Below are 17,521 nucleotides of genomic sequence, written 5' to 3'. Positions count from 1 at the left end.
GCTTCCAGATGTGCTACTCTACAGCCCTGCAGTCAGTAAATAAAAATACGATGAAAGTGGAATGCTAATATCTTCTCCACAAATATTCAAAGATTTAGAGGTCTGCTGATAAAAATAAGCTGCTGCTTCAATTGCTGCCATATTGCCAAAGTTGACCCATCTTTGGGTTGCCATCAGGTAAGAATTTCAAAAGAGCAAAGGAAAAATGATTTGTGAGCTAAGGAATAAAACTGTCAAATTTTTTTCTTGTTTTAGAACACTTTGATATTTTCCTGGTTCTCAGAACACTGCCAATTTGAGAATAACCTGGCATCTGGGACCTAAAAGCTGCCATATTTTTCTGAATTTTCTCATGTCATCTACTAATTTGACTTTTAAATCATGGCAGTGAATAAGTATTTTAAATCCTGTGTCAGAGACTTCATTCCTGGAATATAAAACTGCAAATTCTGAAGCCTGATATCTGAAGCTCTCACACTGTTCTACACAAGTGGATACTGATGACACTGGAAGTATAGAAAGGAACTGGATATAAAATTATGGTCGCACATGAGTTTTAATAATTTTAAAAACATCTAGTCCAACATACCTCACAATTTCTGATTGCTTCATATGTGATTCATATTAAATGATCTCCATACACTACTTCAATGCTTCTACTCCTGTGTCCTCATAAACCACCAGTCCGTCTCAAGACAACCCAGCAAAAAAGCACTCATAAAAGTCTGTACTTTGGGGAAATTTTCAAGTAATTATCTAATTTCCAAGACTGCCAAAATACTCTGACCAAGGGACCAATGTCCCTGAATCTCATTCATGCCTCCCACCATGATTCTTAACATTATGTTTAAGGCCCTGAATGACAGATAGCCACATAATTTCATTTTACTGATAATCTGAACTGTCACTTTCTAATAACTCATAGCTCTTCTATCTCAATATTGGATAGAATACAAACACACTTGGTCTTCACATTTTGCATCTAATGGCAACAGTACTTCATAGAAATTAGAGTTGCACTTGCATTACTTGTCCTTATAGTAATAATTTTAGATCTCAAATTTCCTCTAGGATCGTGGCTGATGGCATCATGAATGCACACAGCCCAGCTCCCTGAAACCAGGACTTGGTTCTTGCAAAGTCTGCACATTTAGACCAATGCTCTAATGAATCTTCTCCTTGTGAAAATTCCTCTCAACAGGCTGACTCACCCAAGCGTACTAGAAGAGAACACTTTTAACTCTATTATTTCCAGTTTTCTTTCCCTCCCTTCCTTCCTTCTTTGGTCCCTCCCTACTTCCCTCTTTCTTCCTCCCCCTCTTTTTTTCACTTCCTTCCTTCTTACCTTTCTTTTTCTTTCATTTTTTTCCCCTAATGAAATGTCATTTTTATGCTGTCACATTGATGAAGAAGCATCATTACAAGTGGTGGTTAAGTTTGCTGACTGCCCACAAATTCCTCCCTAACCATAATTTGGCTGACCTACAGTTTTTAATGGTTAAGCACTGACCATGCAATATATTCTTTGAAAGTCTGAAAAAACTGATACTACAATAAAAATTCTTAATGTAGTAATGCATAAAATGAAAAAGTATGAGTTGCAATTTTTTAAAAATGTTTTTTAAACAATTGATACATTTTTAAATAAGACTAATTAAGTAGTAAGGAACAGGGTAGCCATTTATAAGAATTTTTGAATGTTTAAAGTGCATGGATCACAATTCACTAAAATCATTATATACACAATGTGTTAGGCATATTTAACACATATCGTTATCAGTTAAACATTGTAATAAACTACTTTGTAATTACTATTATCCCCATTTTACTGAGAAAATACTGAGATTGAAAGAGATGATAGAAAAAAAAAAGAAAGAGATGATAGATTTTGTCTGAATCACAAAATAAAATTTGAGAAAACCAGAATTTAAATCATTGTCAGTTCAAATTTAAAGCTTTTAATCAGTATATTATATAGACAATTATTGGGTTTACTTTGCAAATAAAATTATTTTGGAAATTAATATACACTTTTCAAATTTTACTTTACCTCAACACTAAAACCTTCACATACACTAAACTTGGAAGTCAGATACACTAGGGTCTGAATCTTACTCTGCTACTTCTTGGCTGTGTGTGTGTGTGTGTGTGTGTGTGTGTGTGAGTGTGTGTGTGCGTGTGAGTGCTCAGTTGTGTCTGACTCTTTGCGACCCTATAGACTGTAGCTCTCCAGGCTCTTCTGTCCATGCGACTTTCCAGGCAAGAACACTGGAGTAGTTTAGCCATTTTCTACTCCAGGGGATCTTCCCAACCCAGGGGCTGAACCCATGTCTCAAGTCTCCTCCATTGGCAGGTGAATTCTTTACCACTGCGCCACCACCTGAGCAAATGACTTAATTACTCTGAGGAGTTTACTATAAGTAGAGTGGAAACAAAAACACCATAGTCTCTGAGATAATAAAGTAATGTGTAGAAATGGGTTAATATCTGTAATATCTGGCAAACTGCATGACTCAGATTGCCAAATGTCAAAAAACAACCATTCCCTTCCCCTGCACAATATCCCCCTCTTGGCTTCCACAGGCACACAAAAACGTTTTTAAATTCTCAGAACGATCTGATTGAAAACAGGCACTCTTGTCTAGATGTCTACATTCTTTCTCTGACATGGCTTTTGACTTAGAATGTTCCAAATCACAAATCCCCTGATGGAGAACTTCTACGAGTGGTGCCATGTCCATCCAGGGTCACCCTACACTGCATCTCTGATTCTCACAATCACAATCTGCTCCTCGCCCTGGGATGACCTTTGTGTGACGCACCATTTTGTGCAGCAGGTTTTATAGTGACGGATGCCTTAGCAGCCAGATTCCTGGGTCTGGTTCCTCCTCCCCTAAATGATCTCCACAAAGACTCTGCTTCTGGGAGTGCCTAGAATTGACTGCACATACCCAGCAACTGCAGAGGAGAGCTGAGTCTGCGGTGTTTTCATTATAAAGTCTCGCCTCTAAATATCTGACCCTCTACTAGTTTGTACTCCTCTTTATCCTTTTCTTGTCTCCAGATGACTCTTGAAATACCAGATTGACCTGAGCCATGTGGCAGGGACTGCATTTGTCACCTGAGAATGTTTATCTCCTGACCGAGAAGTACTGCCGACACATATAATGAAACATGTTTCAGATCAACTTGGTTTAAGTTTTATATGGTTACCACACTACATTCTGCTCATCATGGCCTGGGATTTTATAGTTTGCATGAAATATAACACAGTTATTCACACATATTTAAAAAAAAAAAACCAAGAATCATGCTTTCTTTCACAAAGCAATAGTCTAAGATGATTACATTCCCAAAAATAAATGGCAAATAATACAGACAGAGCCATCTTGATAAATAAGCAATGGCACTATCATTCACATACTTAACATAAATTTATAATTACTCTTAATCTTCAAATTTCCTTTTTTATGAAGCAGTGACATGAAATTGTATACTCTGAAATTGGTCACAAATAACAAAAATATCGCTCAATTATACTCATCAAAAACATTTCAACCACAGTAAACACAGCTCATTTGAAAATTCAGAATAATTCTCCTATAGCAGTAGCCACACATCTACATAAATATCCATATACCAAAAATGTCAGTCCTTTGAGGTTCCAACAAATCTGCCTGGTCTTAAAACAATTTCAACAAATTAATAAAGAGATGTCAACATTACTAACTTTCTCAATAATTAAAATAGGAAGTTTTAACAATTTTTATAAATGAATATTACATAAGGACAACGCTTCATAATTCCCTGAGACTTTTGAAGATCAATGATTCATTTATTCATTCATTTATTCAACACATATTTAAGCACGTCTACTTTCTTCAAGGCACGGAGGTGCTTTAACAAATTTTAGTTGTTTCAGCTTTGAATTAGAAGTGTAAAACAAAATAGTGGTTAACAGTAATGTTACTTTTTGAATAGACTGTATTTTATACTACTTGCTCTACAATTTTATGCAATTACTGTTTCCAAACAGTGAGAGCTAATGTATACTGCTTTTCTTTCTCCCTGTGGTAGTTTTTTTTTTTTAATATTTTTATTTATTTATTTATTTTTTCATTTATTTTTATTAGTTGGAGGTTAATTACTTTACAATATTGTAGTGGTTTTTTACACTGCTACTCAGTGAGAAGCCAGGCTCTCACTGACACCCCTTTTGGAGTTCTGTAGGGCTTCATCAGATGCTTATTATATCTACTTATGATTTTGCAGAACCTACAGGACTCATGAAGTAGAACTCTGGACCCACTGTCTTAACTCCATGACCAGTTAGAACCATCTGAATTTTTCAAAGCTAAGGTACTTGAAATGTCCAAAGTCAAGGGGTAGAGTATAGAGTCACCCCCAAAGATACTGGGTCAGCCTACCAGGCAAGGATATATTGTGTCTTATAGGAATAGAGCTTTGTTTGTAATGTGCTTAAACCCTTCCCATTTACATATAAATGTCATAAAGTGATCTATGTTCTATAAAATGATGTGGATATAACTGAAGTTCCAAGCATTAGTAAATTTCAAAAGACATTTAGTTTAGTGGTGGATAAACATACTTCCATTTACATATATTATGAAGAAAATTTTCACTGTCGAACAAGGTTATTACAGATTTACCTGAATCTGTAGCTGTGATCAGCAAGACAAAATGTTCCTTTGTTTCACGGTCCAAACTCTGTGTTACTCGAAGTTCTCCACTAGCTGAGAGAGTAAAAGCATTGTCGTCATTACCACCGAATAGAACATAAGAGAGTTTGCTGTTGGAACCTTGATCATCATCTCTTGCCACCACCTACAGGAGAAAATAATACAGGCCATGAATGTGAGTAATACTCACAAAATGTATATCATGAAATAAAGTGTATTATTAAAAATAAGTCTATTATTGAAAATAATAGGGTAGAGTCATACAGACCAATATTAAAAGGTTTCAGAGACATGTTTATAAGTTTTAGGTAAAATATGAAAATGGCACAGAGTACAATATATAATTTGTATAAAACCGGGTATAAAATCAACACATTGCATTTTTGGAAGATTCCACAAAAAATCTTTTAACAGCAGATTCATCCAGGTAGTTGGATTTGTAAAGGGGGAATGATGAACAACATTTGTAAAAGTTTTCAAACTTTAACATCATTTTATTTTCTTAGAATAACTGTTACAGTGAAACAAAATTCAAAAATGCACAAATGCATAAATGTGTGCAGCAGAGGTAAACACAAAAGGATATAATTGAAATACAATATTTCATCTACAAGGAAATCAACAGGTCCTTAGGTGTAATTTTCATAAACATTTTCAAGATCTACTGTATCGGCAAGTAAGCGTTTTGGACAGGAATGAGGAAGAGAGTGGGGTAGCATGACCATTGTAACTAAATGGATTGTCTTACAATGAGCACAATATTTCCTTGATTTAAATATACTTACCTGAAGAACTGTTCTGGGTAATGTTCCCAGATTCTCAGGGACATTTACAGAATATGGAGATAGCTCAAATATGGGGACAAAATCATTAACATCCAGAAGAACAATGCTGACGGTAGAGGTATCAGTTCTGGGAGTGCTGCCCCGATCTGTTGCCTGAACAGTTAAAGAGTAAGTAGGGGTCTTCTCGCGATCCAAAGGCTTAGCCACGGTGATTGCCCCTGTGACTGAGTCGATCCGAAATTCCTGATTGGCATTACCATCGACAATGCCATAGCGGACCTGTCCATTTGTACCTTCATCTCCATCTGCTGCGAATACTTGTATTATATCCGTTCCAGTAAGTGTATTTTCATTAATCTCCACTTTATACATGGCCTGTTCAAAAACAGGGTTATTATCGTTGATGTCAAGTACCATAACTACCACCTCTGTAGATGAAGACAGAGATGGGTGACCTTTGTCCGTAGCCACCACCGTGAGCGTGTAATTGGAAACCTCCTCTCTATCTAGCTCTCCAGTGAGCCTTACTTCTCCATCGATGGTCCCCATAGTGAACTTATTTCCCGAAGGGTTCAGTAGGGTGTATTCAATGTAGCTGTTTGGGCCGCTGTCTGGGTCAGTTGCTTGTGCTTTGAAAACAATGGTATCAATAGGTGTATTTTCTGGAATGTAGGTCAATTTAGGGGAAAGAAAGGTTGGGGGGTTATCATTGACATCCAGCAAAATAATGGAGATTTGAGCAGTGCTTGTGAATCTGGAGGCTGGAAGCTGTGGCAGGTCATGCACTTGAACGACCAGATTGTAGAAGGACTGACTCTCCCGGTCCAAAGGTTTTAGAACTTTCAATACCCCATTCTTGTCAACTGTAAACTGCCCAAGGCTATCACCAGAAGCAATGCTGTAAGCCAACTGGGAGTTGATGCCTGAAATGGAAGGGGAAAAAAATTAAATTTTCTGAACTAAATGCTGATTGCAAACTAAACTGCACCAAAAAATTCATGATATGAACCTGTGTATTTGATACACATGGCCTCCAAACACACCTTATGAATGATTTAGCCACAGTTAATTTTCTTTCCAAGGAATACATAACCCATAACTCTTTTCTTGGTATCATTTGATTTAAAAAGATGTTTACAATCTGGTGAACAAATGATCTATATACTGCTGGCTATTACCAAGGTGTTGAAATGGTAAATTACGAAAGTAAAGAGGAAAAAAATATACTAGAGAGCGGATATTTTTCTATACATTTCTTTATTGCTGTCACATAATTCCTGAGAGTTCAACATTAACAGTGCCACACTCTACTACTAGCCAAACATTTATCACATTAGTAATTTATTGCGGCCAACACCAATTTTCAGAGAATGATAATAAAATTTTCTGATATATGGCATTAGTCATGGATGCTTTAAGTCTACTTTTACATTTCTTGGCAGAACCAATAAATACTTTTTAATTCCTATTAAGTGTCTGGCTAATACCTCTGAGAAAATAATTCTCTTTCAAATTTTATTATGTTTATTTACTGTGGTTTAAAAGTATTTTTGAAGGAAATGTTAGCAGTAAATGTATGCATAAAAGACTCCAAATATAAAGATTCACACTATTATTGGGCTATTTTTAGATAGTGTTTTATCAGTTTTTCCCAGGAACATATGTCACATCTTAATTTAAAAAAGCATATATAAATCATTTCAGAAAATGATTTAGACATTCTTCTAACAGAGATGATGTGGAGAATCGCTCAGCCTATTCATTAGTTTAGTAAATAATTTAAAGCTAAATTACAGATAAGCAGCGCAAACACAAAGAAAAATTATATTTCCTGCCCCAGAATAGCATTTTCTTCACTGGTCCATAATGTCATGTGTATTTATATGTTTTATCATAAACATGCTGGGCAATTATAGGATCACCCAAGAATTTCTAAGAAACATATCTTATACCTAGATAATCCATCCTTAATAAAGAGATACTCTACTCTGGGACCTTATGCTATGGAAAATCCATTGAGTTATATAAACTACTTACAAATGGCTCCTTTATTTATGAACTTTATCTATTCAAGTGTCAAAAATGATGTCCACTCTTAGCCAAAAGTCTTTGAGAGCAAGTTGATCACCCTTTTCTTGAAAAATACTCTTTCTTAGAATTCTGTAGATACTTCAGTTAGCTTCTGCCTTTTCTTGAAACACCTTAAGTCCTTGTAAAGGCAAGTTTTAGTTGAGTAATACAGTTTTCTTTTCTACCAGTTAGTGCCTGCTTATTTGTTTTTTCTTGTTGTTGTTTTTAATGCTAGAATTATTATTTTCCCATGCTTTGATAGTCTCTTATCTAAGAGTCTTTGTCTATATGTTGATGCAGAGGAAACTATTTTTGGAGATAACTTTCAGGCACTGGCTTATTCACAAAAATTTCTAGGATAAACAAGGACTGAGTAGATCTTTGAAAAGGTAGGGGTTTTCTTCTCATTAAGAGTTGTGACTTTTAATCTTTGCAGTTTATTTAAGACCATTCACAAGAGAACAAAGCAGAGGTTATAAAGTTCAAAATACTTAGGACACTGAGGATCAGGAAAAATATGAATAAATAAAGCTAATGGAGGTCATAGGTCAATTCACCAGCAGGAGATAAAGAGAATTTTAAGATCTGGATAGAACAAGGTCAACAGCCTACTTCAACTCTCTGACTTAAAATTCCACAGGTTTGGGGGAAGAAAAGTTCTATCAACTGATGCAGAAAAAAGAAAAAGTTTTCATCAACTGGTACCAAATATGGATATATTACTGAGAAAGTAATTTGATTGAGAAAGTAATCTGATTTTAAATACATATATATACACACATATATTATAATGATATATATTTAATATATTTTTAAATAGAATTACTCTCTTAGGAATTTTTTTTGCATTTCCTATGGCTAACTCTGTCAGTAAATATTTAGTTCCTATTCTTTGAGGTACAAATTCAGACACAATTATTATTGAGAAAAAGTTATGAAGACACCTGGATAAAAATAATACAAATAAGCAGAGATATACTTCTATGTAAGCATATAGACCTTTCATGCCCAAGATCAAAAGAAATTTAAAATACTGACAAAACTACACATGGCTACAAAGTGATGGCCTAACATTTCTACATAAATCAACTGGAAGGCAAGCAATTAAATCTAGGATTGGAACACCCCTGGTCCACTGTGTATGCTACTTCCTGGAGTAAATAATTAACTTGCAGAGGCAAAAAAAGAACATGATACCAAGATTTTATAGCCTTGTCGTAAACGGCAGGACAGCCTCCTTTTTAGGGAGAAAGTTTGCTGGGTAGGTGGGTTTTGGAAGTAATAAATATTAACTAGAATTATGAAAAAGATAAAAATGATTTTATATTTAAATTCATAATGATGAATACATCAGATGATAACATTAAAAATGAACTGGTAAAAAAAAAATGAACTGGTAATGATAACAGTCATTATCTTTGAGAACATAAACATAGAAATACAACTGGTTTTGCACAAATATTGCAGCACAATCTAAGAAATAGCTTTCATCTCAGGAACTAAAACTGTACTGCTACAATTATAGGTCATGGAAACCATCTCTATGGACTTTACTGTCAAGAAAAGGATTTTTCACTCCTGTCATGTCTAAGTGACTTTGGGCATGTGCTCTACATCTAGAAAATACATGTAGACATACTGAAACTCAAAATTCTCCCTGAACCTTTATACTATCCTAAAAAATAAAGAGCTCAGGCCATTCTTCTCTCTCTACTCCTTGCATCAAATATCCCAATCATGAATCAGTAAACATATTATTTTAACATTCTATAATTTATTCATATGTGCTAGAACTTGAATTTAGTGGGCTTTTACAGCCCCCAGATCTTTAAGCTACGAATAGTGCATATTTCTAACCATTTATGTTCAGTGTTCTGAAAGTGGTTTAGTTACATGATTCTTTCTGGCAGTTTTATTGTGTGTATGGTTGTGTTAGTTTTTTTTTTTTTTTTTTTTGGTTGGTTTTTATTTCAGTCTTGAGAATAATTTAGTTCCAGGAAATACAGCACATAACTGTAGGTATGTGGCTCTGTTACAAAATGTGCATATTTATTCACAGTCCATAAATGCCTAATTATTTCTATGATGAACTAGTATTTGTCAACTTATTATATAGCTGCAACACATGGAACTCTTGCAAACAACATTCACTTTTATGGAGCAGTTCCAATAAGGTCATCAGGTCACTGGAATATGAAACTCATTTACAGGTCAATTGATCTGCATTGTGTACCAAGCATATATCAGTAAATTTATTCAACAATAATTATAATTACTTTATTCTCAAAGTACTCTATGACTCCCCAATATTTTTAAGAGTATATGAATTTATTTCTAGGATAACATAGTAATTATCAAAGTTATACTATTTCCATGAAACTTCAATTTATAATGTGTGTGCTCAGTTGCTCAGTCCTATCTGACTCTTTGCAACTCCATGGACTGTAGCTTTCCAGGCTCCTCTTTCCATCCATGGAATTTTCCATGCAATACTGGAGTGGGTTCCCATTTCCTTCTCCAAGGGATCTTCCCAACCCAGGGATCTAACCCATGTCTCTTGTGTCTCCTGCATTGGCAGACAGGTTCTGTACCCTTAGCACCCACCATACTTTGCCTCAATATAATACTTTCTTAGCTGTATGAATGAAAGCCTTGAGATGAATACATGTGCTACTTATCTTGTGAACACAGTAAAATATTTGCTTTATTCTTATTAAATGGTTATGCAATCTAAAATTTTAGGTTAAACTCGGAGAATTTAGATATAAGTAACAGAAACTGTTAAATTTATTTTTGTATAAAATGTCTTCATTTAAAATGACAATATTATCTCATCTGAAAGTTCTTGGTCAGAGATTAAAACTAAATTGTTAACAGAAAAGTCTAAATAATATTGTGAAACATGTTGGGAGCTATTTAGTATAACTGAGTTGGCAGTTTTAAATAAAGAAGGTTACCCTTGTACAGTCTTATCATGATCCTTGAAATTCAGAGAGAATAGAAACTGTGTCCTATATTTTAGGTCAAGGTGCAGGAAATTACACTGATAAAAGTATTCAAAACTAAAACAATGGGAAAATGTAGCTTGAAACTTTTATCTAACACAATTAAAGGAAAAAAAATCCATAAAAAGTAACTTGAAGTCAATGGTTAATACATTTCTGTGAATATGCTTGCATGGAATATTCCAGCAGGTTTCACAAAGGAAGTTTCTTATTTGCTATTTTCTCAGTTCTCTACAGTTGAGTTTTGAGGATAAATGGAATTTACTCTAGACCTGCACACAATCCTATGATACAATAGTCTCTCTCTAATGCTTAAAGTCACAAAGAAACTTGGCAGATAATTCTTCACTGCAGAAAAGTTAGCACAAATTAAAAAATGTTCATATCCAGAGATCAGGTAAATTAATTAGGTTTATAATAATAGATAAGCCAACATTCAAAATAAAGATTAACCTCAATTGTGCATAAAGTCTAATGGGAGACAGTTACATGTACAGAACTAGGTTGATGTACATGAAATAGACTGTGCAACATTCTTAGGCCAGGACTGGCTACATACTAGGGACAAGTGGTATGTAGCTGGTATTTGCTGGTCCCACATCCAAGGATTCAACCAACATAGACCGAAAATATTTTGAGGGGAAAAAATTCCAGAAAGTTCCAAATTTCAAGCAAAACTTAAATCTTCTGTGCTCTGGAAACTATTTATATAGCATTTATATTGTAGTAGGTATTGTAAGTAATCTAGAGATGATTTAAAGTAAATGGGTGAATGTGCATGGGTTGTATGCAAATATTACACTATTTTATATAAAGGACTTGAGCATCTTGGATTTTGGTATCAATGAGGCTTCCCTAGTGGCTCAGAGGATTCAGAATCTCCCTGCAATGCAGGAGACTGGGGTTTGATCCCTGGGTCAGGAAAATCCCCTGGAGAAGGGAATGGCTACCAACTCCAGTATTCTTGCCTGGAGAATCTCATGGACAGAGGAGCCTGGCAGCTACAGTCCATGGGGTCACAAAGAGTCAGGCATTACTGAGCGACTAACACTTTCTCTTCACTAACTTTCCAGAGGTCCTGGAACCAATCCTCTGCTGATACAAGGGATGACTGTATTTGACAACTGTCAGTTGTTGTTTTTAATATTATTAGCAATTTGTGGTGCTAACATTACAGGCACTTCTACTTTAGGAATATTTATGTATTCATTATTAACTATGCTTAAATAAGAGAGGAAAACTTCAAAATGCACTTAGTGAATTCTAAAGAAAGCATTTCCTACTTCATGAAGTGAAAGGTACATAAAAATACTGTGCTCTTTGCCTCTCATATCTTTGTAAGTGGCAATTCTGGACACTCCTGCAAGGAAACTAAGTATAGAGCAGAATGGGATGAATGATACTCTGAGATTACATAAATCATTTAAGTCAGCAAGAACCAGGAAATTCTAAATTAAGGTTGATATGCCTATGCCACGAGGCACATCCTTGGGCTAGAGACCAGTTTCCTCTTAAAATACTGTCCCTTGTTTTCTTAACTAAATGAACATTTAGCTGCATCCAATGGAAGGAAAAACAAGGTATTAACTTTCCTAACAAAGATTGGCAATCTGTACAATGTTATCTTTAAAGGCTATATTATCTGGTATGTGTATTTACAAAATAAGTCTTAAAGAAAGACTAAGGGAGTCATACTTTAAATTTTTTCAAATAAATAAAAATCAAACAAATATCAAACATTGTAAAGTCTAGATTTAATTTAAAATAAGTTAAAGAGATCTGAGACCGTCCTTTGAGTTAAAGCATGAAAACTTGCTGAGACACTCTGAGCCATTTTCAGTCAGAAATATAAAACTAATCATGCATTCTGAAGTATTTTTTGAGGCTTGGTTTTCCTTTAGCATCCACATTTTATCCTTTTTATGTTAAAAGAATATATGTAAGCAAATAGTTATCTAAAGAAAACCTACCAAAAAGCTGCTTTATGACTTCTATATTGCTAAAGTGCAGTGGTGTCACACATTTAGAGAGAATAAAGGAAGATAAATTTATAAAGCTTATAAGATGCGCACAGTGTATGCTGTGTAAGTGTTATAAATAAGAACTTAACTAATAAAATCCTTAGTCTTTTAATCCTCCATAGTTAAATTATAAATCTATTCCTCAACTTTGGATCTATATTTACAAACTGCAATTTTGTGACAGCTGCACACAGTAAATAAATATGATATAAATCGAATGATTAATGTTTAATAAACTTTAAGTAGGTAAAATAAAGTACATACCATCATCTGCATCGGTAACATTAAACACAAGAACAGTAGATCCTAGAGGTAGATTCTCCATTAAAGATGTGCTATATGAATTCAAGCTGAAAATGGGTGGGTTATCATTTACATCTAGTATGTTGAAGTAAACCCTGATGGTAGTAAATTGTCCCCCACCGTCTTCAGCCCGAACAGTGAGGATATAATATTGCTGTGCTTCATAATCCAACATTCGAGTCAAATTAAAGACTCCAGTAACTGGATTCAGGAAAAATATGCCATCTTCATCATCTTCATTCACAATATATGTAATTTCTCCATTCACACCAGAGTCATCATCTGTAGCTAAAATAGCTGCTACCAAAGAACCTAGAATAAATTGAGAATCTAAAATTAATGGAACAGGGTATTGCTAAGAGACTATATATGATACCAAAACATTTATTTGTATAGTAAAATATTTTAACTAGAAAATCACTATGAAAATATAATGAAAACAACACTCGGCAGATTTCTACATTTACATGGATGCCAACATCCCCAAATATCCAGTAGATTTTATGTGTGTGTGTGTGCACGCTCAGTCACTCAGTCATGTCTGACTCCTTGCAACCTCGTGGACTGTAGTCCACCAGGCTCCTCTATCCATGGAATTTTCCTGGCAAAAATACTGGAGTGGGTTTCCGTTTCCTAGTCCAGGAGATCTTACCAACCCAGGGACTGAACCTGTCTCTGGAGTCTCCTGCATTGACAGGCGTATCCTTTATCACTGTGCCACCTTGGAAGCCAGTAGATCTTATGTTGCAATGTAAATGTTCTGGGAAATGAACACAACTTCTGACATTATTTTTCTATTTACCAATTCATGAACATATTGATGAATTCAGTGAACATATATTGGGGCCCACTGCTAGTGTCAGGAACTGGCAATTCCAAGCAATAATACAGAATTATGCTAAGAGGATACCACTTAACAGCTTGTATGACCATTGCTAGAAATGACGTGAGAAAGAAATGTGACAGGAAGTTCATAAAGGGCATGAACAACTCTTGGTGAACTAACTGCAGTGAGATTTTAGTCCTCTATAAATGTTTCATTCCTTTGTCAAGTGAGTTTCTAAAACATATGCCTTATTTTGCAAACTCATTCAAATATAATTCAAAATAGAATTTCAGTTTTAGATAAGAATTTCTAATAGTGGAAATGAAGCCAACCCACACCAGAAACAGGAGTATCGAGTACTCACATGCAATAGTCACAACATAATATATTCAAAGAAGCAAGGTGAGAATTCAGGATTCCTATTCTACTAACATTTATTCAGCATCTGCTAATCCTCAAGCCCCATGTTAGCAAACTCATACATGCTTTATCCTACTTCTAACAAGAATTATTGTTTCCATATACAGAAGAAGGAATTGAAGCTAAGAGAAATTAATTAATTGCCCTGATTCACACAGCTAGTAAGTATTATAACGGGTATTCACAGGTTTTCCTGTGCTTTTTTTTGCTTTCTATGCTCAGGAACATAATCACATCAGACATCCTTACAGTGGAAAAACAGTATCAAAACTGTGGTTGCCAGGAAATTTAACAATGCAAGTCACAGATACTTTCAGAAACAAATATCTGTAATTAAGAAATCAGATGATTAGCTTATCTCATTTGCTCTCAAAAGTCTAGAAATGTGTTTGGGAACTATAGCAAAGACGGTCAATTAAAATAGTTAAAAAATCCAATGTTTATACCCAGTAGCACATACTAGTCACAATTTAAGAGCAGCCAAAACCTAGTTCGTGTAACTGTAGTCAAAGGTGACCCTTGCAAAATATACCTAAGAGTGTGCCACCTACCTGGGGTTGTGTCTTCTGGGATGTCAAAAGAGTACACAGGCCTGGAGAACTTGGGTGTGTGGTCATTCACATCACTGACAGTAATATTTATTCTCATATCTGAGGACTGAAGACCATCATCCGCACGAACAAGCAAGGAATATTTGGAACGACGTTCTCTGTCCAGTCTCTTGGTAGCTATCAGATCTCCAGATTCAGGGTCAATTCGGAAACTGTCATCGGCTCCACTGATGATTGTATATGTGACAAGAGCATTTGCACCCTAGGGAAAAGAGAGCAGAATCGGAACTGCTAGAAGTGGAACAGTAAAAGTGCCACTCCTTGTGCTCAATGTATACTTGAGAAAGTGAGGCCCTGGGGCTTAATTTCATACGACACTGTAATATTTCAAACAGTACCAATCCAGTGTAGTTAACTAAGTAGTCTTTCACTATTCATGTCATTAAATAACACAGCGAATCTCAACCTTCAAAATGTGTGTGTGAGCTCTGTGCATGCTCAGTCGTGTCCGACTCTGCAACCCCATGGACCGCAGCCCGCCAGTGTCCTCTGTGCATGGGATTTTTCAGGCAAGAATACTGGAGTGGGTAGCCGTTTCCTCCTCCAGGGAATCTTCCTGACTCAGGGATCAAACCAGCGTCTCCTGTGTCTCCTGCATTGGCAGGTGGATTCTTTAAGACTTGAGTCACCTGGGAAGTCCGTATATATGTGTGCATGTGAGGGAATGGTAACCCACTCCAGTATTCTAGCTTGGAGAATCCCATGGACAGAGGAGGCTGGTGGCTATGGTCACTAAATGTTGGACATGATTGAGCAACTAATCACAGCGCACATGTGCACACACACACATAAATTCTTAAAATATATCATAGAAAGGAGTCAAACTGTCACTGTGGAAAACACAAATGATAATACTACTAACTACATATCCAGAGGTTTGCCAGGCCCAGGGACAGCCCTGTGGATGCATTATCTTGCTTTAGTTCATGCTCTGTGAGATACTATTTCTCAAAAGAAGATGTGAAGTATGGAGATGGTCCTTAACTTACCCAGAGTCATACTGGGGGTGAGTGGATTTCAAACCCTAGTCTGTCTGACTCTGAGCTCATGTTCCTCTGGTTCAGCCTGAGGAAGTAATTAAATTAAGCAAGCTCTAAATGGAAGCTTGGACTTCCCTGGTGGCTGAGACCGTAAAGAATCCACCTGCAATGCAGGAGAACTGGGTTCGACCCCGGGTTGGAAAGATCCCCTGGAGGAGGGCGGGATGACCCACTCCAGCATTCTTGCTTTGAGAATTCCCACAGCAGAGGAGCCTGATCGGCTCCAGCCCATGGGGTAGCAGAGAGTCGGACATAACTGAACGCCTAAGCACAGCACAGCACAAATGGAAGCTTACAATATGCACCATAAGAACCAAAGAGAGGGATTGCTTTGACCAGTTTGCTAATGTGAAGAGATTTGCTTGCTTAATTAACTAATTTATGTCTTTTATATACTTTCGGTTGCACTGGGTCTTCGCTGCTTTATGCAGCCTTTCTCTAGCTGCAGCAGGTGGGGGCTACTCTTTGTTGCAGTGCGCAGGCATCTCATTGCTGTGGCTTCTCCTGTTTGGAGCACAGCTTCCAGGCCCACGGGCTTCAGGAGTTGCGGAACATGGGCTCAGTGCTTGTGCTTTGCAGGCTCTAGGGTTTGGACTCAGTAGCCTGTGGTGCACGGGCTTACTTGCTCCATGGCATGTGGAATCCTCTTGGACCAGGGATCAAACCCATGTTCCCTGCATTGGCAGGTAGATTCTTATCCACTGGACCACCTGGGAAGTCCAGTGTGCAGAGTTTCAACGTAGAACAAAAGAAGAAAAATTGAGCTAAAATATTAGATTATGGGTATAGATTGTAGAGGGGCTGAGCTGGTAAGGAATCCACCTGCAATGCAGGAGACCCTGGTTTGATCCCGCATCGGGGAGTTCCCCTGGAGAAGGGCGTGGGAACCCACTTCAGTATTTTTGGGCTTCCCTGGTGGCTCAGATAGTAAAGAATCTGCCTGTGAAGAATCTGCCTGCAACGTGCCTGCACTTGGGCTGGAAAGATCCCCTGGAGGAAGGCATGGCAATCCACTCCAATATTCTTGCCTGGAGAATCCCCATGGACAGAGGAGCCTGGCGGGCTATAGTCCATGGGGTCGCAAAGAGCTGGACACCACTGAGCGACTAAACACAGCACAGCACATACACTGGAGAATCTCAGTTACAACGCACATCGAACCGTATGACCAAGAAACCACTGATCTCGTTTTCATTGGAAACAATCTTTTAAGGCTCTTGATGGTATAGGATGGACTAGAAAGAAGAGAGGCCAGAGAAGGGGTGAGAGAGTAGATTCTGGCCCCAGGAGACTGGGACTTCATTTCCTCAAGAGGGAACTCTTATATAATCTGCATTATTTTCTGGTTCCAAGTCCCTGTTCTGTAAAATGAAAGCAGGGATGCATTCTTGTGTTCACTCAGATCTTTGAACTGTAGCACTCAAGATCTGAAGTATAAACTAGGAATTTGGCTGAAGGAATGGAAAAGAAAAATAGAACATTTATTAAGTGTTTATTAAGTGCTAAGCACTGCTCTGAGTGCATCACTTCATGGGCACTAATTGATTTGATACCTAAAGGCAATCCAGTTGGGTAAGCACTATTATTATCCCCATTTTGAAGATAAAGAAACTGAGACAAAGAAATCTGAACCCTGGTTATCTTGCCTTAGAAGTGAGACTCTCAATCCTTGTGTACCAAACATAATACACACAGAACAAATTAGTAAGATCTAATGGGTTATTGGATACAGAAGTAAGC

General features: G+C 36.7%; 1 protein-coding gene across 1 annotated transcript in view; it reads right to left on the bottom strand.

Moving 5' to 3' along the window:
* The window catches only part of FAT4 (FAT atypical cadherin 4), a 171,838-nt gene that overhangs the window by 66,866 nt on the left and 87,451 nt on the right, over window positions 1-17,521 (bottom strand). Inside the window, exons 3-6 of the mRNA XM_061142315.1 lie at window positions 14,682-14,943; window positions 12,846-13,196; window positions 5,486-6,408; window positions 4,671-4,845 (exon numbers count right to left, since the gene is read on the bottom strand). Of these exons, the coding sequence (XP_060998298.1) occupies window positions 4,671-4,845; window positions 5,486-6,408; window positions 12,846-13,196; window positions 14,682-14,943 (1,711 nt within the window). The remainder of the gene's footprint in view (window positions 1-4,670; window positions 4,846-5,485; window positions 6,409-12,845; window positions 13,197-14,681; window positions 14,944-17,521) is intronic.

This window comes from Dama dama, chromosome 5 (assembly GCF_033118175.1).
Source record: "Dama dama isolate Ldn47 chromosome 5, ASM3311817v1, whole genome shotgun sequence".
Taxonomy (NCBI): domain Eukaryota; kingdom Metazoa; phylum Chordata; class Mammalia; order Artiodactyla; family Cervidae; genus Dama; species Dama dama.
The sequence above is the reverse complement of the archived record's forward strand: the minus strand, read 5'-3'. Positions and strand labels throughout refer to the sequence as shown.